Below are 23,527 nucleotides of genomic sequence, written 5' to 3'. Positions count from 1 at the left end.
AAATCTGTGCTGTATTGTCTGATGATAGCCCTTTTTTCCTAAATAATACTGAGGCCTTTGGTTGCTATTTAACAGTTTAGATCTGTACCGTCCAAAAAACCCAAAAACCAAACAAAACCATAATGCAAACCACGTATGTAATTGTGAATTTTTCTCATAGACACATTCCTACAAAAAAAAAAAAACAGGTGAAAGTATATATACTTTTATTTTATTTAACCAAATACAGTAAACCAAATACATATATTTTATTTAACCAAATACATTAAAATAGTATTGTTACAGGTGGACACAGGTAACCAAGCTCTTGGTGATCGCAGACAAAGAATTGAACTGAACGCACAGTTTATAGCAGAAAGCGAGAGAAAGCAGATTGAAGCCACACAGAGCTTAAGCAGAGTTGGGAGCAGGCCAACTCTGAGCAGAGCCCAACAGCCCCATAGCAGCCCCACACTCAGGGGTTAGAGGGCTTTTATTCCTTCAGGATGGGTCTCCCATGATTTCCTTGATTGGCTACCGGGAAGAGGGGTCCCGCAATGCTAATGTATTACAATGATATTATAATGAAGTAGGGGTCAGGTAGCATCTTCTGCACAGGTGCAGTCTTGATTCACTAGGATTCAGTGCTTTTCCAGATGCAGAAACGACCAGTCTTGGAACAGGGTCTCCGTCCTTTATCCATGTTCTTTATCTTAGCCCTGGGGCACTTCTGGAGTTTCCTCCTTCCAGATTATCTCCTGCCTCAGTATCATTTCAACATGTAATCTACATAGAAATTATTAATGGAATATTTTACATTCTTTTTGACATGCTGTTTTTGAAATCCAAAATCCGCTACAGTATGTGTCTATCCAAATAACCATATTTCCAGGCCTCACGAGCCACATGCAGCAGGCGGCTGCCTTCTGAGTCAAGCTGAGACTCACCCATCAGGAAAAGCTGCCAGTTCCCCGAAGGCAGGGCTCCTGGACGCCTGTCACTTCCCTTTTATTTGGCCTTCTTTGACGAAGGGGTTTCGGCAAGTGCTTCTTTTGGCTTCTCCCATACTCTTTAAGACTCTACTTATACTTCATTGCAGACACTCTCTTCCCTTCATTATAGCAGGAAATGCAGAAACCCTGGATTTACAATTTCCTACCACAGACTATCACTCTAAAGTGTTCAGTTGTCGTATACAAGGTGGAGCAAAAGATTTACAGTTGTTCATATTGAAAGTAATACAATAATTAATAAATAATAATACAAGAATAAACTCTGTGTTTCATGTACTCACAACTGTAAACCTCTTTTTGCCTCACCCTGATATGTAAGGTGCCACGTTGAGGTCTTAGAATGTATGTTTTAAACATGCACACTTTGAAATACATTGCTCTGGTTACTTACATCTTTCCTACCACCCCAGCGTTTTGCTTTCTCCTATTCACTCTTCCTCTTCTCATGTCTCAGAGGAATCTGGCTGACTGTTCTAACTGCAATGTGTAGCATCAATCACTCCTTCTTTGTCTTCGACTTCTTCAATCCTTCTCTTTCTCTCTCTTCATTTTGGTTAGTTAGCTCTCTCCTGGCCCAATAAAATAATTCAGTGAAAACAAAAGAGAAACAAGCTAAGAAATAAGAGATTACAAAAGGCTATAAAGCATAGCAAAGAAAACAAGAAGAGAAATTATAAGCATAGGGGCAAAAAAATCATTAAAAAAGAGAACAAAAACATGGGGGGTTATTAATGAAGCCTAAGACAATCCTGCTAGACAGACCTCTGACAAAATTTCTTAAGGAAAAAAAACGACAAACTAACTTAGAGAGAAAAAATAAAAAGAAACAACATGTGTAATAAAAAGAAAAAAGTAATTACAGACGCGGCTAATTTTAAGACATAATAAGCCAATGTTATGAAGAATCAAGCACAATAACTTTCAAAACCTAGATAAAATGAGCAAATATTAAAAACATATAAAACCCCAGAAATTTTAATAAACTAATAACCATTAGAGAAATGAAATTGAGAACAAAAACCTTCTTACCCCCTCCTGACCCCCTAAAAAAAAAAAGCATTGCTAGGCCTGAACAATTTGAGAGAGGAGTGTAATCAAAATTTCAAAGAACAGATGACCCCTATTTTATATTGATTGTTCTAGAAAATAGAATGAAAACTATTCAACGAATGTTTTGTATCAACGGCTACTATATAACCCTGAAACCAAACCAGATAAGGACAGTTTAAAAATATACAGTTATTAAAGAATTTCTCTTATGAACCCAGAAGTTAAAGATTTTCAGTAAAAGTCAACTCTATTGCTATTTTGTTGTTTCATTTTAACAGGATTTAAAAAATATATATTATAACTATGTGGACACTGTACTGTAAACTCAGTAAAGACATGCATGGGACAGTGGAGCCCTCCGAGAGGCCGGTGACCCCCACAGAGTGGTCCGGAGACTCCACATTTTCTATTTTAACTGCAGCACCTAGAGCAGGTCCTGAAACCTCGTTAACAGTATAGTGGTAGAATGGAAAAGTGAAATCCTAAGGCCCGCTTTTCTGTTTAGCATAAATGTATTTAACAGTCTTCAGACTTCTCCCTTGTAGGCAGAATAATGATTCCCCAAAGACGTCCACAGGCCTAAACCTATTACAATGCTAGGTTATGTGGCAAAGGGCAATTAAGGTTGCACATAGACTTAAAGTTGCTAATCAGCTAATTCTAAAATCAAAAAGATATCATGCATTATCCAGCTGGACCGAATGTAAACCCAGGGGTCCTTAAAAGAGGAGGAGGGAGGCAGAAGAGAGAGAACAAGAGAGAAATGACAGCACAAGAAGGACTGGGCTTACTGCTCTTGGCTTCGAAGATGGAGGAGGGGGCCCCTGAGCCAAGAAAAGCAGCCGCCTCTGCAGCCTGGGAGTAAACGGAAGCGTCCAGAAAGGAACTCACTCTGCTCGCTCCTTGGTCTTAGCACAGTGAGACCTTTGGGGATTTCCGGGGTGCAGAGCTGGAACATGATAAATCTGTGTTGTTTCAAGCCACTAATTTTGTGGTGATTTGGTATGGCAGCAATAGAAAACTAAATTTTCCTAATTGCCATTATTTACATTTTAAATTTGTTTCCTTTTATATCTATGGTTTTCCTTCTTTTTTTGCAGCCATATCCATATGTAATATTTTAAACTTCTTTTGCTTTCCTTCACTACAGCCTACATTTGTTTTGTTGATTTTTGTTTTGTTTGTGAACTTGAGCAAGTTACTTAATTCTCCTGAGCCTCAGTTTCTATACTTGATGTTAATAATACCACCATTTTATGTTGTTGGAGCATTAGAGATAATTTTGTGTACATTTTTAAATTTTAAATGTTTTTATTTACAGGTTATATTTAATATTAGGTTGTATTAATTTCAGGTAAACAGAATAGTGGCTAGACTATCACGTACTTTACGAAGTGTTCCCACTGATATTTCCAGTACCCAGCTGGCACCATGAGAGAATGTTTTAAAGCACCTGGTACAGGGAAGGTTTTTTACAAATTGTTACTATTGTTATATAAATATTGAATGTTCATAATTAGACATCACAGTTTGGAAGCTGAAAAGGAAGCCTACTTCTCATGATTGTGGCAGGCCCTAAAATGGACTTAGAAGAATTTTCATAATGTTTATTTTTGAACATTTATTCAAGAATTAGTTTTTACTTCGTGATCAGAGTCCAGATGTTATTTCTTAATTTTTTGCTGTATGCTACATGTCTAAGTCAGGTAAGGCTGCTATAACAAAGACGGGGAAGCCTATAAACAATAGAAATTTATTTCACACCGTGCTGGAGGCTGGGAAGGCCAAGATCAAGGCGCCAGCGGAGCTGATGTCTGGCAAGAGCCCGTCCTCACTGACGGTTCTCTATTTAATGTAACCTCACATGGTAGAGGGAGTTTTCTGGTGTCTTTTTTAAAAGAGCACTAATTCCATTCATGACGTCTCCACTCTCATGACCTACTCATTTCCCATTCCCCACCTCCAAATACCATGACACTGGGGATTAGATTTCAACATGAATTTGGCGTGGGTGGGCAGACTCAAACATTCAGTCTGTGGCGCTGCAAGATTACACAAAACGGGTAATCTACTTGTGCATGCTAAGCCCAGGTATTGGGCCCTTTATAGGGATTTTTTTTTCATGGTGAATGGGGAAATCTGTTTCTCCTTTGTAGGGCTTGTGAAACAACCCTGGTTACTTGGCCTTGGAAGAAAAGCTCTTTCCTGGGTTTTCTCTATAACTAGCCTTACGGGAAAGTTTACAGCCAGGCAACCAGAAGTGCTTATTCCAGAGGCAGTCACTACAGTGGAAAACTTGGGATTTGGATCCTACAAGATAAAAGTGGATAGAATTTTAGATGTTACCTCTGACACCCTTCCTTCAAAAACGTCTAACTGCTCAGATTAAGGGAGTTGGAAGTTGACACAGACTGGCACCCTTAACTTTTAGATTTTTTTAGACCCCAGTTATTATTGGGGTTGGGGAGACTAACTTTTCCAAAGGAAGGGGTAAAGCCTTTGTCTGCATTTGGAGGGAAAAATCTGCCACTGCAGTCTGGCTTCGGGCAGCGGCAACTCTTCCAGTGCTGCCCTCACCGTGTGATGTTGAATGAACGCGGGGAGAGCCTGGGCTCTATTTCATGGTTCGATGTTGGGTGAATGAGGCATTTGACACACAGAGAAATTGTTGTTGGAAACTCTACTCAATAGGAAGCCATTACCAAGCTCAAATGTCAAAGGAAAGCTTTTAATTCAACGTCCCTTGAAAGCTAATAACTTGTAATAATCATGACGAGGGTTACTTGGTCCTGTTGAGTCCCAGTTTGTGAGCTTCTTTCCGATCAAAGTACCCTCATGGGCCAAGTGGTTAAACAGGTTCTGTAATCTCTATCCATGAAGTTCTGTTATCCTGGTTCAAGAGATTGAGTTGGCAGTCTATAACTTCCTTAGGTTTTTCCTTTTTAATCTATGAACGCAATTTTAAAAAGACTTTTTCTTTTGAAGTGATTGTAGAGTCACAAGAAGTTGTAAAGATAGTACAGAAAGGTCCCCTGTACCTTTTACCCTAAATGATTAGAAACTAAATAAATATAATACAATATCAAAACAAGGAAATGAACAATTCCATATGTGTATACGTCTGTGTCATTTTTAATTAAAAATTTTAAAATTGTGGTAAAATACATGTAACATAAAATTTACCATTGTAATCATTTTTAAGTGTACAGTCAGTAGTTATAACATTTACATTGTTGTGCAACATGTCTCCAAAACTCTTTTTTTCTTGTAAATCTGAAACTCTGTACCCTTTATACACTAACCCACCACTTTCTGCTTTCCCCAGCTCCTGGCAACCACCCTTGTGCTTTCTGTTTCTTTGAATTTGACTATTCTAGGTAACCCATGCAAGTAGAGTCATAAAGTATTTGTTTTTTGTGACTGACTTATTTCATTTAGCATATCATCTTTAAGACTTATCCATTTTGTAGCATGTATCACAATTTCTTTCTTTTTAAAGGCTAATATTCCATTGCATGTATTTGCCACATTTTGTTTATACATTCATCTGTCAATGGACAGAAATGGCTATCCCCGCCTTTCGGTTATTATGAATAATGCTGCTATGAACATGGTGTTCAAATATCTTTTTGAGACCCTAAATTAAATTATTTTGGGTATTTTAGGGACTGTATTGTGTCTCCTCCAAAATGCATATGTTAAAGTCCTCACCGCCCCCACCACCGTATCCCAGAATGTGACTGTATTTGAAGATAAAGCCTTTAAAAAGGTGACTAAGTTAAAATGAGGTCGTTAGAGTAGGCCCTAATCCAATCTGACTGGTTTCCATATAAAAAGAGGACATTTATAGACACTGAGAGACACCGCAGGCACATGCGTGCACAGAGGGACAACCATGTGAAGAAGCAGCAAGGGGGTGACTATCTGTAACCAAGGCGAGAGGCCTCAGAAGACACCAAACCCAGTAACTCCTTGACGTTAGACTTCTGGCTAAGAACTGCAAGAAGATAAATTTCTGTTGTTTACGACACCCAGACTGTGGTATTTTGTTATGGCAGCCCTAGCACACGTATACAGGTATAGACCCAGAAGTAAAATCGCCAAATCATATGGTAATTTAATTTTTAATTTTTTGGTTCTAAAATAACACTAGCCGTAGGCATTTTCACCAGTTCAGCTACATTGGGGGAAAACATTTTTCTCATGGAACAAAATAAAAAAGTTGAGTACATTCTATTAAATATTACTAACAATGTTTGGCAAAATTGTGTTTAGAAAATGACTTTGGACTCCCAGAGCTGGTACTATAAATCTGAACATCACGGACTGAAAAAGCCTTGCTGGGGCACGCTCGCCCTGCCATCCTGGAGTCTGTGTAGATGCTGCCCCTGGGTAGGTGGCTGCATAACCAGGTACCACTTAAGAGTAACAGTACAAAATCTGAAGGCTGGCGCAGACCTACGTTGGCGACACAGCATTGATATTTAAAGGGACCACTGAAAACCAGTGTTGAATGGACATCATTTTAATTTGCCCAGCATTGCAGCAAAATTAATGAAAAGGCTTCCTGTGTCATTTTCCTTTATTCTGAATGTAAAGACAGAATGACTTTGGAATACTTTGGAGAATTAACCTGCGGAGACATCACAAAATGACGGGTACATTTTGAAGAGAGTATAACATTACATAAATATAAATGTACTTTACATAGGTAAGAATAAGACAGAACAGAGGAAGATTTGGTAAGAAAGGATTTAAAATACAATTTTCAGGAAGATGAGAAGCTTAAAAAATTAACCACTAAAAATATTGTGATAGCATGTAGAAAATTTTGAGAGATGCAAAGAAGAATTAAGCATTTGCAAGGAGAGTCTTTCAGAAGAAAGGCTGAATTCAGAAGAAAGGCTGAATGTGAAGTGGTTTGATTTTCCTTGAAAAAAAATTCCTGTTCTCCTATTTCTCTGCCTAAAATTCTATGGATAATGACCTAAGTTTGAAGGGTGGTTTAAAATACTGAGTTGTTCATGTCTGGTTTATTTTTGGTAAACTCTAAAAATGGCAGACCATTTTAGAAGTGATTAGGGAATGCTGAGCGTCATCGGTGTTTTCTTAGAGCACTTATTACGTGGATGACCTCGTTATGAAGTTGAGAGCTTCCTGGTAGGGATTTATTTTTGTAATTTTCACTTTTCCTTCCCTCCAAATTTAGAAAACCCATCAAACCCATTGTTTAAGAGAGAACAACCCTTTAGTTGAGCCCGTGTGGAGAAGAAGCAGGCTTGCCCAGACAAGCAGCTGTTCATGCTGGCCAAGGGGCGGCCAGACAGGCCTCCACATTTCCTTGTCAGGATTTGGCCCTCGCCTCCCGATGGCTTTCTCTGAGCAGATGAACTGTCACAAACTCAATTGTGATTATCGCAGTGTGCCATCCACATTTTGTACCCAGCAAGCTAAAACGAAACCACGAAATCACTACCTACAATCCAGCAACAATGTAATGTAGCTTAGGCTGCGCGCACGCCTAAGAGGTTAATTATTTGGCATGATTTTATATAATTATAAATAGAAACTGACGGATAGTTATGGTGATTATGTAATCACAAAAAGTTTCATCTGCTATTCATTTTCAATTTGGTTTCCAGTTACTTTATTACCTGCAACAAGAGGAGGGGTATTCCTGTGGTATCTCAAGTTACTATTTTCTCAATCTTTCTCTTCCTCTCTCCATCCTTCTAAGCTAAGAACTTCTGGTGTATACACAGAACAGGGCACAGGACGAAAGATATCTTCGTGCGCGCCCCCTCACCCACTTCGAGGCTTCTCAGTATAATCGTAGGAACACATCCCCCAGAGGTGATGTCATGAGATCCCCACAGGTCCGTGACCACCCCGTACACACACCACAGTGCACCAGGCTGTTAAAAGGTCCAGTGGCCTTTAATATATTCCAGCAGGATTGAAATAGAGTGATTGTCAGGTTTTTGTTTGTTTGTTTTTAAAAGCATTTTGGGATTCTAGTAACTCAAAGTTTGCTATATTGCTTTCTTTTAAACTGCCTCTGAAGACATTTCCTCCTCCACCTCTTTATAAGAAATTAGAGTCTTAGAGGCCAAGGCTGATCAGTTAGCTATGTACAATGCATGTGAAGACTGAAAACAGGATATACTGTCATTATTTTATTGGAACTGCTTTCACCAGTTACAGACAACACATCTCTTGGAAAAATCTTGAGTTTCCTGTAGTCTTTATGAACTACAGCTTTACTCTCACAGTTTAAGCAAATGGAAAACTGAAGCCTGCTTTCTAGGTCTTTTAATATAAAATTAAAATTTAGGAAAAAGTCCTGTGTTCTAGGATTTGATTTCAAAACAGTTTCTACATAGTTACTATACACACACATACACACACACACACACACACCCCCACACATACACACAGCTGGAAATGCAGTCAGAATAAGTACTCAGTCTCCTTTATATCCTATTTGAAGTCTCTTGCTAAAGATAAAACCATTAATTTTGTGGACAGGCCATTAGAACAAACTATACACACACAAAAAAAACCTCTTTATACAGTTTATTTAAAATTTATTGAGTGCCCTGTGCTCTTACAAATGTGACACTCCGGTATACAACATTCACTGAAGAGGCACAATTCTTATTTTGAGGTGGCACAGTTACACAATTTTTTTCTGTGAATAATTTTTCTTTTATTATAAGGAAATTTAACTACAAGCTATTTTTCAGTAGAAAGTTGATTGAAATTCTATTCCTAAAATAAGATAAAATTTAAGTTTTCTATCTCAAAATGACCATACGCTAATAGTATGTGACTCCTGCCTTTGCCTTTATACCTTCAATTACAAGCAGAGTAATTTCACAGTGACAGTTTTTCAAACAAAAATTTCGAAAATATTATTTTCAGGGAAGAAAGTGACCCGGATAAAGAATTTGCTACTTGTTAGGAAATCATCAGTCAAGTGATCAAGAACGTGCTTCGCCACGGCATTGCCTCGCAGGCATCCACCAGCCAGGGCCCCATCAGCTCATTTGAAAACCCTTCTCAGAGACATGGACCAGGTGCAAGAGGGAACGGAAGGCCGGGCAGGGGAGGTTGATCATGGCCTTGAAGGGTAGACCTCAAGGTCTGGGCTGGCTAGGATGCCTCCGGGAATACACTTCATGGTCCCTGGCTTACCACAGTCTCCTATTTAGGTTTCAGAGTTCTGTCCTCCCTACCCTTCCCCTCCGTATTACAGAGCTGCCCTCGGGACAGAAGTCACAAAGTGACCAGAAGCCGTGCATGGCCCAGGGAGTCACAAGTCCCTGAGCCCCGGGCAGTTTTCCTGCAGGGGCTTCCTCACTGACGACTGAACCTCACTACGAGGAAACAGAAACGGAGGCGGAGGCTGGAGCGGGGGCCGGGGTGTGCGCGCGCGGTGCAGCCTGCGCGCACTCGTGGAGACTCCCCATCTGCCTCAAAACTCCCCGGGGCCCAGGGTGCTTCCTAATACGCCGATTCTTGGCCTACACCTTAGGTCTAAAGACTCAGAATCTTTGGAGAGAAGCTGAGGCATCAGCCTGCCTGTGAACGAACTTCAGAGACAGAAACGTGGCCCTGGGCATCCAGCCGCACGCAGCCAAGGAGCAGGCCGCCTGCCCCGCTCAGAGATTCTACTTCTCTGTCCTAGATTTCGTTCTCTTTTGTTCATTCTTGCCTCTTCTCTTCATTAGCACGTAATGTCAGTCATGATGTATTGGACAGTCTCTGGAAAGTTTTCTATTTTTGAGGAACAGGCTCCGAGGGGTGCAGGATACAAAGAGGAAGTTTGTAACCGGCCCCGCTGCGCCGGGGCGGGAGCTCCCGGACGCTGGGAACCTTGTTTCCACTTCTTTTTCAAAACCAGGTTTAGTAACTTTGCTTCCAGACAGGAAGTGAGGGCATCAAAGAGGTGGGAAAGCAGCCTCCTTGAGCGCTGTGAGTTTCCAATGTGTGTGACACCGAAGTAGGGCTTGGGAAAATGGTAAACAACTCAGTATAGGTTCCATCCCTCCTCACGGGGGTGACCGTGACGTCATTTCCAGGGCGCTCATTCCGGATTCCCACGGTTTTGTCAGCGATGTTTTCATCACAAACAAGAGAACACCACTTCCCAAGGCTCCCCCAATGCTGCCAGCAAGTTGTTTTACTCTTATTTCGGATCCCCCTAAAGATAGGAATGAATTCATTAATTTACACGGTCATTTCAATATGAAAAGATGTACCATTTTCTAAGTATTTCAAATCTACACTTTTTACTGGGCTGTCAGAACTAGAACCTAACGTCCTCTTTCTCTTGTAACGTGCTACTACTATTTGATGGTGGATATTGGGGTGGTGGCGAGCGGGGAGCCTGGAGGCGTGCCTGTACCCAAATGCACACGGCCTTCTGGAAAAACCTCATGTGCGGTAAATGCAGAACACGCAGATTTTAAAAAGTGAAAGAGTACCCTTGAAATCTCTATGAGCTTATTAACCACTGTCACCCTAATACATTTAATAGGGAAAAAAAAAGTGGAAAAAAAGTAACGCAATGATTGCCTCGGGGTGGAGGTTGGAGAGCAGCAGGAGAGAGGAATTACAAAGGGGGAGGTTATTGGGTGGCGATCGAAACAGTTCGCTATTGTGATGGTGGCGACAATGTCAAGAGTGTGTATATATGTCAAACTATCAAATTGTATATAGTTCAGGTATGCAAAGCTTACTGTGTGTCAGTTACACTTCAATGAAGCTTTTTAAATAAGCTTGAAATGACTATAGAGGTTTCTAGCAACTACATTATTTCCCTAAGAAATAACTGGATAAGGATAATTAAGGGGAGTTGGTGCCGAAGATAAAAGAAGTAACAGTTTTATTAGTATTCTCTCTTTAACAGTATTAAGTTGTTGCTTATTAACTAAGAGTAAGAAGAAACAAGTAACTCAAATAGGATTAGATCTGTTTTCTGACCACTCAATATTCCTCTCAATTGCCCTAATTTATACGTATATAGAAAGTGTGATAAAAAAAATTGTGGAAAATATAGACATTCTTGTTTTATGTGTTTTCCTACCCATCTGGAGATATGAGGAAATTTATAATAACTAGTTATGGGTAATTTTTAATCTGTCAGCATTTAAGAGTGTTCTACAGAAGGCTGAATGCAGTGGTTCCAATATTGATATATCACCCTGCAGCTGTGCATGATTGCTGCATATGTTATAAACACCCAGCGGCACAGTGCAAAACAATAGACATGCGTGTCCCTGCCCCTCACTAGGTGAGGATCAGAAGAAAGGAGAAAATCAATCAGTTCAGAAGTCGTTTGGAAAACAGAAGGATGCATTCAACTGACAGGTAACTGCCCCCTGTAAGCTGCCTTCATATTGGGGCTTCATTTGTTTAAGATGTTGGGCATTCTGGTTCATCACAGCAATTTTTAAAGAATTCATTCTTCTTTACATCTCATTTTGGAAGAATTAAACAATTCTTCCAAAGAATTAAACCCTTGCTTAAACAATTTGCCATTTTCTCTAATAGAAAAGGCTGCGACAAGGTCTTAAAATTCAGTCACAAATGTATGTTCTTACAATAATGTATTAAAATTAAAGTCGGGTTCAACAGAATAATTCATACAATGTACAGTTTAAATGTATCAATTTTACAGAGGAAATTAAATTAAAACTTAGAGGCTCTAAGTTTGATAAGCAGAATTCTAAATGACTGGGAAGGTTTTTAAAATAAATACCTAAAAACAAACAAAACAAAACAAACAAAAAAAAAGAAACCCCAAAACAAAGCACTTTATTCTTAGCTCCAATGACTTTTTTTTCCACCTTTTCCCCAAAAGAACATTTCTAGAGCACAAAATAGATTCATAATTGTTTAATTAGATACATTTTATATATCTTGAACATAATGGCTCCCATAGAAATAAACTAATATTTTGTACACAAACTTTTTATTTACTGTGCCACATTCGTAATATACCAATTTGAGCCAAGTGCAAACATTTTTACACCCCCTGGTGTGTGAGGAGCTCTGCTCCCATTAACACTTTATTATCTAGGATGGCAGAGAACAAGATTAGACAAGATGGATAATTAAAGTCCACAAGGTAATGACAAAAATGTACATTAGATTAATTATAAACTCTTCTCCAGCCCCAGGTGTAACCAGAACTAAGCAAAAACAGTTTCATCAGGTTCCTCTTTAACCCCCGCTCCCCAGGGCTCCTCGGGGCAGGGGCCGATGATGGACGAGTGGAGTCGCTGGAAGGCACGGGGCCAGAACGAGGACGAGCAAAGGTTTAGAAAACGGACTTGGCATTTCTTGTATCGAAAAGTCCCTTGGTTTCTCTTATTTAGAAAATACATTTGGTAGTTTTTTATGTCACATATAATTGATAGGTAATATTAAAAGGTATCTCAAATGAGGTTTATTTTTACAATTGCCTGGAAATTACAGGGTATTTTAAAGCAACTGATGAAAAATAACAACTTAATTTAAAGTAACAATAAAATAACAGCAAAATCTGAGGGCAAATTACCCTGGGTGGCAGCATATGGAAGCAAAATAATTAGTGTCTATCTGTGCTGGTGTGAGCCATCGATCTATTCAGTCCAGCCACATCCGGACAACTGTCACTTACTACTTAATGACCAGCTTAAAGAGATGAAGGAGCTTATGAATAAATCATGGGGGAGGGATAAAGATATATTAAGTCCTCCTCTATCTTAGATTGTTTTAGGGAAAAACAAATAAGAAAAGTGCCCCTGAAATAAAAAGACTTATGCAACATTCTAAAAAATAAATCAGGTTTTCTCAAGAGTGATCTAATATTCATTCTACCCTTTTGCTGTTCAAACTAGTTTCAAAAGCTCCAAATTTCTGCAGATGAAAATTCCAAACAGAATTAAGTCTCACAGCCCTATAGCCACCCTATCAATCAAAAATAAAAGTGAAATGGAGGATGAAGCCACTACCCTATGAGAATTTGGAGGGGATATTTGTGAATCTGGTATTATAGGAGTCCGCGAATTGCCTAAAATTTAATTGGCTGCTTGAATTGGAAGTCTAATGAAGTCTGAATCTCAAAAGATTCTAAATCTGGGATACTCTAAAATGTGATTGTAATTAATTTTACATTCTTCTCATTCTCATCCTAAATTCCTAATCAGAGTTTCAGGTTAGCTCTGACCAGTATTCACTTACATGATTTGTAGCTTAAACTTATTATCTAGTGAAAGTCCTCTGTACTATTCTTTTTTTCAATTACAACCCAAACACCAGTTGCTTTCCCGATGGATCCGGGGTCTTCTCCCAGCTGCCTGACTGACCTTGGTCACTGAGGCCTTGCTTTCCTATTCATCTACTCGGAATACCTCTACTTTGCAAAATTTTTTCCTTATCTTTTGGTGAAATATTTTGAGACTGTTCAGGGAAGTGTTAGTAAGCAGAGACCAGACCTGCTTTAAGTGGTATTTAAAGTTGTATCAGTTGGGGAGAACAGGCTTTTATGAAGGAGTTAACAGAATTCTAATGCAGCTAAAAGGGAGTCAAGATGAATGAGCAGAAAAACAATCAATAACAAGGGAGAAATTTTACTACCACGGGGCAAGCCACCTGTAGATTTAAATGGGAATTAAAAGGCATTGAGAAACCTAGATGGAGTGTGGCTTATACGGAACGCTTAGCTCTGGCAATGGAATTTACTTGAGAATGAAATTTCATCCTAAGCCAATGCATCCTGCATGCATAATGTAGGGCCCCAGATCAAAGGAGGGACAAGTTCAAGGATAACTGAAATTCTGCTTCACTTAGTAGAGACTTCAGTTTGCCTTATGCTCTAATGAGCAGTTTAGATTTGACAGTGGATTATTAGCCATTATTAGGAAAGCTTTGGGGAGAAATAACACTAAAATCAATACCTCCTAACAAGATGTAAAACGTCAGTAACCTCATAATCAGAGTTTAAAATAACACTGCAAACCTCATGGTAACGATCTAGAGTAAAAACCTAACTAATAAAATATATGGAATTTTATAATTCACCTCTAGGAGAGTTTTCTAATGTACAATTATTTATGTAGTCATCTACGTGCAGAAACTCAGGAATACCAATGCAATACCTACAAAAGCCTCTGTATACTGGATGAATAAACAAATCCTGAAGTATGCTAAACACATTGCTGCCTGCCTCCCCTGCTTTTTCCTGGAATGTATAAACTTCTTAGCTTAAGTTTTATATGTTTGCTAATAGCAAGGTAAATGCTTAATGTAGAGTCATGTATCGTAACAGAACCACTTGATGAAAATATAATATAGGATTTTGCATAGAACTCATTTAAACAACACAAATAAGCTACTAGCTACTAGCATTCTTGCTTCTGTTCCCAGTGGGACTTCCACTGGTGTCAGTGGGTGGGGCAGACGATAGAAACGGGTATTACATTGTGCTTCTCTCAAAAACAGTTACGTTTACAGTACTCCCAAACCCACCCAGAAAGCCCATCTGCTTTTTGTTATTTCCTTTCAAGGTTTTAACACGGATGACAAGTATTCAAATCAAATATAGATATTAACAAATAATAGGGCACACTGTGAGGTTAGGTGGAAGAGGGATGGTTTATTATCTGGACGCAGGACAGGAACTGGACAAGCGGTGTGAATACGGAAATCTACACAGCACACTGTTTCCTTCTTGCCCTTCAGATATATGATACAGTGACCATGTATCCAAGTAAAGCACGCTTTGTTTGCTTTTTTAATCCATTCAAGTTAGACTCATAATTGTTTTGATCCCAGTAAGTGAATCATGCCATGATTCAATAGATCTGTCCTTCACATAAACCTATGAGCACACATTAAAAAAATGATTTATTGTACATCTTTGCATTTCTTAAGGCATGAACAATGGCGTACAGATGGAACAGGTTCTGAGAAGCATCATGTCTTCGTGGACAAGGCCGGCACGAGTACACCACATCAAACGGACACCCTCGAAGTCTGAGCTGACCGAATGCCGTGGCCCAGGAGCTCCTTCGATGAGGGGATGGCGCTTCCGGAAAAAGGACCAAACGCGTGGTTTATGTCATGTTGCTTTAAACTTTCTGGATCCGCTTTAAGCACCAGTTACAGTTTGTTTTTCTTTATAAGCTTGTCAGACTTTGGATTTTATATTCTGCTCCTTTAATTCTGCTTTTCGAGGAGGGTGTAGATGTTTTTTAAGGAATATGGTTGCAGCAAAACAGAAAGGATCCAAAAGTGGTCAGGGGCTTTGTCTAATGCACTTCTGAAAGTCCATTATAAAGATGAATAGAAAAGCAAATGGTCGGTGTTCAGTCGACCCAGAAACCACGCGCAGCTCTAAGAAACATAATTGTGCATAGTTATTTATTCATTCAGAGCATGATGTGTTGGCTAGCTCTACATTCCCAGGTTACCAAAGAACAGGGCTGTCTACTTTGCTAAACCCAGGGTCCTTTCGCAGGTCCCAGTAGGTATCATTAGAAACCCAGGCTTCTCTTTGATTGGCATCAATCACTTTTCTGTGAAAATAGAAAAATCAACATTAGACACAAATCACATCAAGATGACCTGATCATTGGACCCCCTCCTGTAGATAAGACGTGTAAGCTGCCCTTTGTAAGCCAGTCAGAGCCCTATCTGCTTATTGGTGACCTATTTTTGACCAGAACTCATCTGAACTCATTTTTGTTGTTAAACTTTTGAAATGGAAGTGGGTAGTGTCATGAGGAATGGGGCTGAGGGTAGGAAAAACAATCACCTTCAGGTAGAGCTAGAAAGTGCAGTGCCTCAAAAGAAACAGGTACAAATACTGTAACTAGGAGCTTCAGGCCCCAGCCCCACAGAGAGGCGTAGTCTCTGCCTCTCTTGCAGGGGAAAGTGTGCAACCTCAGCAGCTCTATGAGTCACCGCAGGGCCTGTGTCCAAAGGGCACATTTTCGAGATCGAAAGGGCAATGTCTCATTCCTCCCCAGGGCAGACATGAGATGGGAGCTGTGACGGATATGAGGTTATTCTGAGCTCATCTGTCCTGACTCTGGAAACTACAGTTTCATCGGTGTGATGTATACATAATCTTGCAAATAATCCTGTAATAATCACCCACTACCCCACCACACAGGGGCCAAATCTGAATGGACACCACTTACAGGTGCCAGAAATAAAATTAAAGACTAACGAAGCTGGGAGGACCTTGTGGGCAGAGGGGTGCCACTCGTCTCTGAGTCGGGGAGCAGGAACCAGCTTCCCCCATTTGAAAGGGTGGGGCTGAAGGACAAAGAGCATTTTGGGCAAGACCCTCACTCCTTTTTGCTGCTCATGAAAAGAAACAAGCTGGGGAGAAGAGTTCATTTTTACACGTACAAGAACTTTTCACAAGTGCAAAATCTGAATCAATATTTTCACTAACAAAACCATTTACTGAAATCTTGTTTAATTTTTCCACCTTTCTGTTCCCTGGACACTAAACTATCCCTCATTTTCTTTTTAGCAGGGGCATCTCGTTGCTTGTGGCAACCATTTGCAAAACATGAACTTGCTATGAGAATGAACGGACTCACTTAAAAAATCTTGGTATATGTTCAAGGTTGTTTTCTTCCATGTATCGTCTTCGAGATCTCTGGAGTTCCTCTACTCTTTGCTTCTCTGCTGCTGCAGCTTCTAGGTTTCCTTCTTCCAAAAATCTAAGCAGAAAGCAGTTAATCTTTTAATATATCACCCTCTTTTCTGATTAAAAATGATCTCATTTACGTGAAATTACATTCTGGCTGCTGTGAACATAATGTAGTGAACAGTAACACGCTGAGAATATTCCCTCACTGGGACACCCTCCCTCTGCCTGCCATCGATGAATGCATTTTTGTGTATGTGAACTGAATTATTGCACATGGCACCGTAGTGGTAGAAGTGAAAGGTGAGTGGTTGGGCCTGGATGACCTTCCTTCCTTCCTCTCTTTCTCTTTCTTTATAATTTATTTGTTTTCCGTCCCCACTTCTTCCCCCATAGCCTCTTCCACCTCCACCCACTCCTTCCCCCCCTCGCTGTGCTGTCTAGGGCTCTACAACTTGGTGTCTTCGGGACGACTCAAGAGCCCAGGGTTAGAACAGCATGAAGTCCCAGGCTGTGCTCCTTTTCCATATTATCAAAAAGCACTTGTTAAAGGCCACAGAAGGGAGGATGGTAACTGGCCGTTCTCCATCTCCTTTTAGAACAGATTAAGAAGGAAAGAGTTTCCGTGTTTTATTGGAGAGAGAAAAATTGATAAAAAAAATAAAAAAAGTAACAGCTGGGTACAATTACAAAAGGCCACAGAAAGGAAATGAATCATAAAGAGAATTCAGAGAGGAAATAAGGAAATAGAATTGAGCAAGGAAAAGCAGACCCAATGGGCATTTGTTTTGCAAATATTTCAGTTTCAAAAAGAGAGCAAAGAACAGGAATACAATATGATACACATTGTACAGGAAGCTTACTGATTCATGTGAATGTCAAAACAGTGAGACTGCGTGTTCTAGAGAGAGAGAGAGAGAGAGAGAGGGAATCTAAGAGAACTGGATAGCAGAACATCCAATACTGGGACCATTTTGGCAAGAGACGGATAAAGCCATAAATACACTGGAAGCAGAAGAAGGTTTTGGATGGAATTTGTACTGCATATAAAGGTTTTGGAAAAAGTAAAATTAATTCTGTAGGAATGGGCAACATGAGTACAGAACTACGTAAAAATAATAAAAAGTAAGAATCAGAAGGTATGAAGGGTACTGTATTTTGAGCACATCCCACACCCTGTGGTATCAAAACCATGGGGCAAACTCCAGTCTTTGACTAAAAGCCTTTCTAGGTGTCTCTGTAACTTACTATCCCATTGTTCAGTTTCAAATGATACTCCATGCTTCAGAGTAAACGAAGTAAAAAGGTACAAACAGTGGGTAAGGAGTGATTCTGTATTTAGTTGAGAGTTCATGAATTGGCAGACTTTTAGTAAATTTAGGGATAAGGGAGGAAACTTTTTTAAAAAGGCACATCTGTGTTATCTTCTGTGAGAAAATTTTTTGTTGAACTAGTCTTCTCTTATAACCATCCTATGAACACTGTTTTACACAGGGTAAAACACAAATGTTTCTGAGTAAATAAAACAATGGATGTATGATTCAATAAATACATACATAAACACAGAAATAAACACATAAACAAACAAATAAATAAATGGTGGTGAAAATAAGTCTCGATGACACGTGTAGTGATTTGCCATAATCTAGTATCCACTTCAAATACCACTGCTACGCTCACCTCTGATCTGGCCGGAATCGGGCATCTGTTGGTGGGAGGAGATCTTTTAGTACAGGATCTAACTCATTGAGCTCAATGGCAAACCTTGTGAAGCCATAGTAGAGCTCATAGTTGGTGGGCAAGGAACCTGGAATGAGGCCAAGAAACCATCGTGAGAGGCAAAGAGGTTTGAAACACGTGCAGAAGCTGACTTAACCCTGGTGTTTAATTAATGCCCAGACTATTAGCAAATTTGTAATCACAAACATTAGATGATATTTTTTTCCAAGTAGCTTAAATTGTTTTTATTTTGCTAGGTGGGAAACTTTATGTTGATGATCAGAACTGAGAGATTCATTTATTTAATAAAATCTAGCCTTTAAAATAAAACTTTGTACATAGAATAGTTTTTGCTGGCTAAACTACACCATAATTTTTCTCTCAAATACTCACTTAGGTAACTAAATGACAGGGTGGTTAGCTATGAACATTAAGATTTCACCAGAAACACTTATTTTTAGAAAAGAAAAAGATGCAGATCTAAATTACTATTTATTGACCATTTTAAACTCAACACCAAGGCAGGATCTTTGCATGCTTTGCTCTTTGATGTATTTCAAGCTCCCAGAGCAAAGTCTGATGCATAGTCAGCCCTCATAAATAACTGCGGAATGAACTACCCACTCTACCAGCAGGAAACTTAAATGCACGTTGAGGTCCCTTCAACTAACAACTGATTTTAAAGTTAGGGCCTAACTGACAAAATTCCAATGAAAATAAATGTCGTATGGAGACTTGTTCTCTTTATACTTGACATTCAATTACATGCTAGTGTATCACCAGAATTCCCTTGATGTGTTTTATGAAATGTCAACAAATTACAGCTTTTCGCTGCTCAAGTGAAAAGATCACTTAACTCTGGTAAGTTATTGAATTTGTGGATTATAGGTGTTTATAGGCTTTCCTTTGTTTTATTAAAACAGAATAAATAACATGAGTAAGGATTTGGGTTTGTGTATTTCAATTAACTACACTTTTGGTAAGTACACCTAGCTATTGAAATATAGGCATTGAAAACCAGGCCCTTAGAGTGATTTTACATCAAGCCTGCTGGTGAGATTGGGCCTAAATTTTATAACTCATTATCAAATATTGGGCCATATAATTTAGGTGTTAAGTATAACTATAACTACAACTGCCTTAGCCTCTAGGCTTCTCATATCATTATTAAAGAAAACACAAGGTGGGCTACGTGGGATGATATGGCATTGCCTCCCTCTGCCAGTTCATGCACGGCGGCCTCCTGATGCGGGACGCTCATGCGGGTCTCACCTGGTCTCCAGATGCACTTGGCAGAAGGGGCCACGCCGCAGTAGAGCCCTTCGTGCCACTTCCCAAAGAGCCGGTGCACCACCTTTCCCTCCTGATCCATCACAACGCCCTGGACTTCATTCACATTAGAATTCCAGTAATTCACCTGGAAAAGCAAAACCTCAGGTTAGACACCTGGTCTCTTAAATAACACCAATCCCTATGATTTCCATATGGAAAATTTTCTTACGAAGTTCCTTATTCAAACTGTTTCCAGAACTCTATCTCATAATGTTTTGTATGGAAGGGTGGGTTTCTTAGCGTTGAAGAAAAGGAGGAGCTCTTCTCCATGCAATCACATGGGAGCCTGATGCAGAAAAGGCTTCATTTCTACCCCGATTGAAAATTAATTTATAGGTCAGTAATGTCTTCCTAAGATCCTTCTGTCTTGAATTTTCCTTTTTCTTATGGATTTTTAGTAATTTTCAGCTGGCAATGCTATGGAAGTAGTTTGTGAAATGTTTCGCGGTCCCTGTAGATTGCTAAATTTTATCATGCGGCCCCTGCCTGTGCCTTCTTCCAGCCACACTCTTCCCCAAAACATGAGAAGTCTGTGGGAATTCACCCAACTGGATCCCATAGCCCCCATTCTAGACCAGGCCCTGACATGTAGGGCCCTACAATGTCTTGTCCATGTGGCTCTAAGCTTATTTCACAGCCTGCCCAAGCCTTTTCTTTGGATTCATTCACAGAAGGGCAGAGGGGGTGGGGGCAGAGCTGGGAAGTGGGGCTGGACGGCCTCCATGTGCGGAGGTCCCTCGTAGGGCAGGGCAGGGCAGGGCAGAGCTGCCGGTGGGCAGCCAGTGGGGAAGGCGCGGGCCAGGACAGGCTCCCCTGCGCTGCCCGGGTTCCAGAGTTCCGGGATGTCCGACCTGGCCTTGCAGGCTATGATGTAAGAGGTAGTTGTCTGTCAACGTGAAAAAATAGGAACTTTCATTTGGACTCTTGCCCTGAGTTCTGCATATATCAGGGGCTGACTTTAATCAAAGTTTCCTGTAGCCTATGAAACTAAATGCATACACTCACTAGCACTATTCAGTCAGAGCAAATAACGATCCTGGCTCTTTAGTTCTAAGCCACCTAATGAATCTATTTGAAAAAGAAAAACACTGTGAGCTAAAAAAAAAAAAAAATGTTCAATTAAAATGAACATGACCAGGAGAGGAAATTTTGAGTATTAAGATTCCAATTATGTCACTTGTTTCTACCACATTAGAGTGAGATCAGGACGAGAGGAGGTGAAGAGGGAGGGTGGGATTGCTGGACCCCGAATTCTGCGGCGCCCCTCAACACACATGGCGGTGACCCTGTGCGCCCCACAGCCGAACAGGGACTCTAGGGATAACGGTCCTCTGCAGGCACTTCTGTCCCAGACACCTTTTCTTGTTGATAAAGGTAAAGGTTCTTCTTGAATTTATTTGGATTATAATAGTGGCAGAGTTGGGTAGGCTTATAGTGACTGGAAGCGATCATTTACACGCATCCTCAGAAAAAGACAACTGCATTATAATGAGGTCCCTAAAATAGATCACTTGAATTATGTTGTAATCAAGCGGGAATAGAAATAGGAATATAAACAAGACTTGCTATAGGCAAGAATAGAAACAGAAATAGAAATCAGAAGATTTGCTATAGGAAAGAAGTGTTTTCTGACAAAATTTTTTGTTGAACTAGTTTTTAATGAGCTACTGATGGGTTGCTAAAAAAGAAATTCTTTAAGAATTCTTCTTTTCTGTTTTGAGATGGTGCCTTTCTTGACTTCCACGTATTCAGAAGTCTCCATGCCTTTAGTAACGCAATCAGCTGGTTCTGCTTTCCTACCTAATATGTTCTTAGGTATCAGGGATACGGGATAGACTTACTTGAGGCTATTTAAGGTAATTGTTTTATTTCTTCCTCAGAGGAAGCATATTATTTTATTTTTCTTTACTGTTGTAAGATATTATTTACCTTGACAAATGTGAGCTTGCAAATGCACACACTGCTTTTGGTGTTTCTTATGGTTACTTCTCCATAATGCTCTATCCACCTCCTCCCACTGAGAATGTTGTGTATGCACGTGGTGACTTTATTCCACACATAGCAATCGCCATACCTAGGAAAGAATGCAACACTGATTAAAAACAATGAAAGTCACACACATATATATATTACTACTTCTACTAAGGAGAATATTCTTTGGCCAATGCTTCCTTTCCCCTCATTTTCCTCTCATTTTTTTGTTGAAAGTTTCTATGTGCTCAAGGACATTTTTTGACTGGATTTAGTAATTTAAGGAACGAGCCAGTGCTTTTTATGGGCCAGGTGCTAAAGCTACAAAGTCTTGCTCTCCTGGAGCCAACAGAATGATAGGGGTTGATGGAGTTGGCAACAAATACCTACACTAAGATAGGATGAGGAAGCATCATGAGAACACAGAAGAGGGAGCCCTTAGTCCTCAGATTTGCCTGCAATGTGGGTTGAGAGCCCTGAAAGACCTGCTAGGGGAGGCTGGGGAAAAGCCCCAGAAGCCAAAAGAGCGCAGCACATCTGGGGACCCGGGAGTGGTGTGTTCCAGGCGGCAGGAGGCAAGGCAGAAAGGCATGATGGGGCACAGGGGGAAGCCCAGGACACACCAATGAATCTGGATTCCCCCTGTAGGCAAGGGGCCGTTGTGGGAGGATCCCGGGGAACAGAGAGGCAGCCAGGGCATTTAAGAAGGATTCCTCTGAGGACATTGTTTCATTTTCTTCTTCTTTTTTTAAATCCTCATCCAAGGACTTTTTTTTTTTTCATTGCTTTTAGAGAAAGAGGAAGAAAGAGAGAAGCATCGATTGGTTGCCTGTCCGTATGCACCCAGACCAGGGATCGAACCTGCAACCTAGGTATGTGCCCTGACAGGAAATCAAACCTGCAACCTCTCGGTTATAGGACGATGCTCCAACCAACTGAGCCACACTGGCCTGGGCTGTTTCATTTTCTAATTTAACAGCAAAGTTGTGAATAATTCTTTGGGAAAAGACTGATGTGCATAACTAAGGTGGTACATATGTAATGCAAATTCCAGGGAGTGAGGTTATAGAATTTCTGCCAAGGAATGCGATGGCATAGTTTTAAATCACATTTACATGTTATGTCTATTTTCAAATAAAATGTTTCTTCAAAATAAAAAAAATGCTTCTTAGTTTCTAAAAAAAATTATGAATTGCTAATGATGTAGGCACTATATACACCACTGGGAAAATTCTTTCTTCCTTAAGAGTCTGCAAATATTGAAAGTTTATTTTGTGGTCTCAGGAATTCCTCTCCCTCCCCACCTTCCTCCAAATCTGACCCATTGGCAAATTCTGTCATTCAAATAGACAAAAACCAAACCACACCAAAGGAAGACAGAAACAAAACCAATCAAACCTTTGGCCTCAATTAATTTGAAAACAGCTGCAACAGGGTTCCACCACTCTTCCTTAATAAAATAACTTGGAAGTTAAAAATAGTCCCTGGGTCTCAGATGAACTTAAAGTGAAATTATAAACTGTATGGAAAAATGGGTAAAAAAGAGAATCTGTCATATAAAATGCAAACTAACACAGTGACTGGGACAGGTAGGTGCCTGGTGTTGGCTAATGAATGGAGGATGTGAACAGATAAATAGTAAGTTTTAATGCATATCCTAAAGTTCTCATTTGCTTTGTGGAGAACATTCTCAGCGTTTTGGTAAAGCTGACAGATGCTTTGGCCATACGGGGGAACAGACCCTTGGTATGTTCTAGCACGGGTGTCCAGCCCACAGCCCGTGGGCTGCCTGTGGCCTCCGATGGCT

The 23,527-nt window shown here is 40.1% G+C and overlaps 1 protein-coding gene across 1 annotated transcript in view; it reads right to left on the bottom strand.

Annotated features, from left to right (window-relative positions):
* Window positions 1–13,135: 13,135 nt before the first annotated feature.
* Window positions 13,136–23,527, bottom strand: part of OSBPL6 (oxysterol binding protein like 6) — an 88,429-nt gene continuing 78,037 nt past the window's right edge. The window contains exons 20-24 of the mRNA XM_054562542.1: window positions 21,679–21,823; window positions 19,690–19,834; window positions 18,379–18,505; window positions 16,649–16,771; window positions 13,136–15,610 (exon numbers count right to left, since the gene is read on the bottom strand). Coding sequence (XP_054418517.1) covers window positions 15,502–15,610; window positions 16,649–16,771; window positions 18,379–18,505; window positions 19,690–19,834; window positions 21,679–21,823 — 649 coding nt within the window. The 3' untranslated portion in view covers window positions 13,136–15,501. The remainder of the gene's footprint in view (window positions 15,611–16,648; window positions 16,772–18,378; window positions 18,506–19,689; window positions 19,835–21,678; window positions 21,824–23,527) is intronic.

This window comes from Pteronotus mesoamericanus, unplaced genomic scaffold (genome assembly GCF_021234165.1).
Source record: "Pteronotus mesoamericanus isolate MK-2021 breed Mesoamerican mustached bat unplaced genomic scaffold, CSHL_Meso_final scaffold_651, whole genome shotgun sequence".
Lineage (NCBI taxonomy): Eukaryota > Metazoa > Chordata > Mammalia > Chiroptera > Mormoopidae > Pteronotus > Pteronotus mesoamericanus.
Note: the sequence above shows the minus strand (reverse complement) of the source record. Positions and strands in the feature narration are given on the sequence as shown.